This window comes from Lottia gigantea, assembly GCF_000327385.1.
Source record: "Lottia gigantea unplaced genomic scaffold LOTGIsca_528, whole genome shotgun sequence".
NCBI lineage: Eukaryota > Metazoa > Mollusca > Gastropoda > Lottiidae > Lottia > Lottia gigantea.
The window spans coordinates 24,033-25,013 of record NW_008709809.1 but is presented as its reverse complement, the minus strand read 5'-3'; the positions used below and the strand labels follow the sequence as shown (position 1 = coordinate 25,013).

Here is a 981-nt window from a genome sequence, read left to right as displayed (position 1 = left end):
CTATTATAACATGTTTATCATGATATAACTCTATTATAACATGTTTATCATGATATAACTCTATTATAACATGTTTATCATGATATAACTCTATTATAACATGTTTATCATGATATAACTCTATTATAACATGTTTATCATGATATAACTCTATTATAACATGTTTGTCATGATATAACTCTATTATAACATGTTTATCATGATATAACTCTATTATAACATGTTTGTCATGATATAACTCTATTATAACATGTTTATCATGATATAACTCTATTATAACATGTTTATCATGATATAACTCTATTATAACATGTTTATCATGATATAACTCTATTATATGATGTTCATCATGATATAACTGTATTATAACATGTTTATCATGATATAACTCTATTATAACATGTTTATCATGATATAACTCTATTATAACATGTTTGTCATGATATAACTCTATTATAACATGTTTATCATGATATAACTCTATTATAACATGTTTATCATGATATAACTCTATTATAACATGTTTATCATGATATAACTCTATTATAACATGTTTATCATGATATAACTCTATTATAACATGTTTATCATGATATAACTCTATTATAACATGTTTATCATGATATAACTCTATTATAACATGTTTATCATGATGTAACTCTATTATAACATGTTTATCGTGATGTAACTTTATTATAACATGTTTATCATGATATAACTCTATTATAACATGTTTATCATGATATAACTCTATTATAACATGTTTATCGTGATATAACTCTATTATAACATGTTTATCATGATATAACTCTATTTTAACATGTTTATCATGATGTAACTTTATTATAACATGTTAATCATGATATGACTCTATTATAACATGTTTATCATGATATAACTCTATTATAACATGTTTATCATGATATAACTTTATGAAAACTTGAAGCATAAGACAATTGGTATGTTTATTGCAGTGGCGAA

At 21.5% G+C, this 981-nt stretch overlaps 1 protein-coding gene across 1 annotated transcript; it reads right to left on the bottom strand.

Annotated features, from left to right (window-relative positions):
• Positions 1–319: 319 nt before the first annotated feature.
• On the bottom strand, positions 320–706 carry LOTGIDRAFT_65865 (hypothetical protein; the record flags this gene model as incomplete). Its single annotated transcript, XM_009062681.1, has 1 exon — positions 320–706. A coding segment is annotated over one exon (387 nt), but the record flags the coding sequence as incomplete, so codon positions are not given.
• Between the last annotated feature and the right edge of the window lie 275 nt (positions 707–981).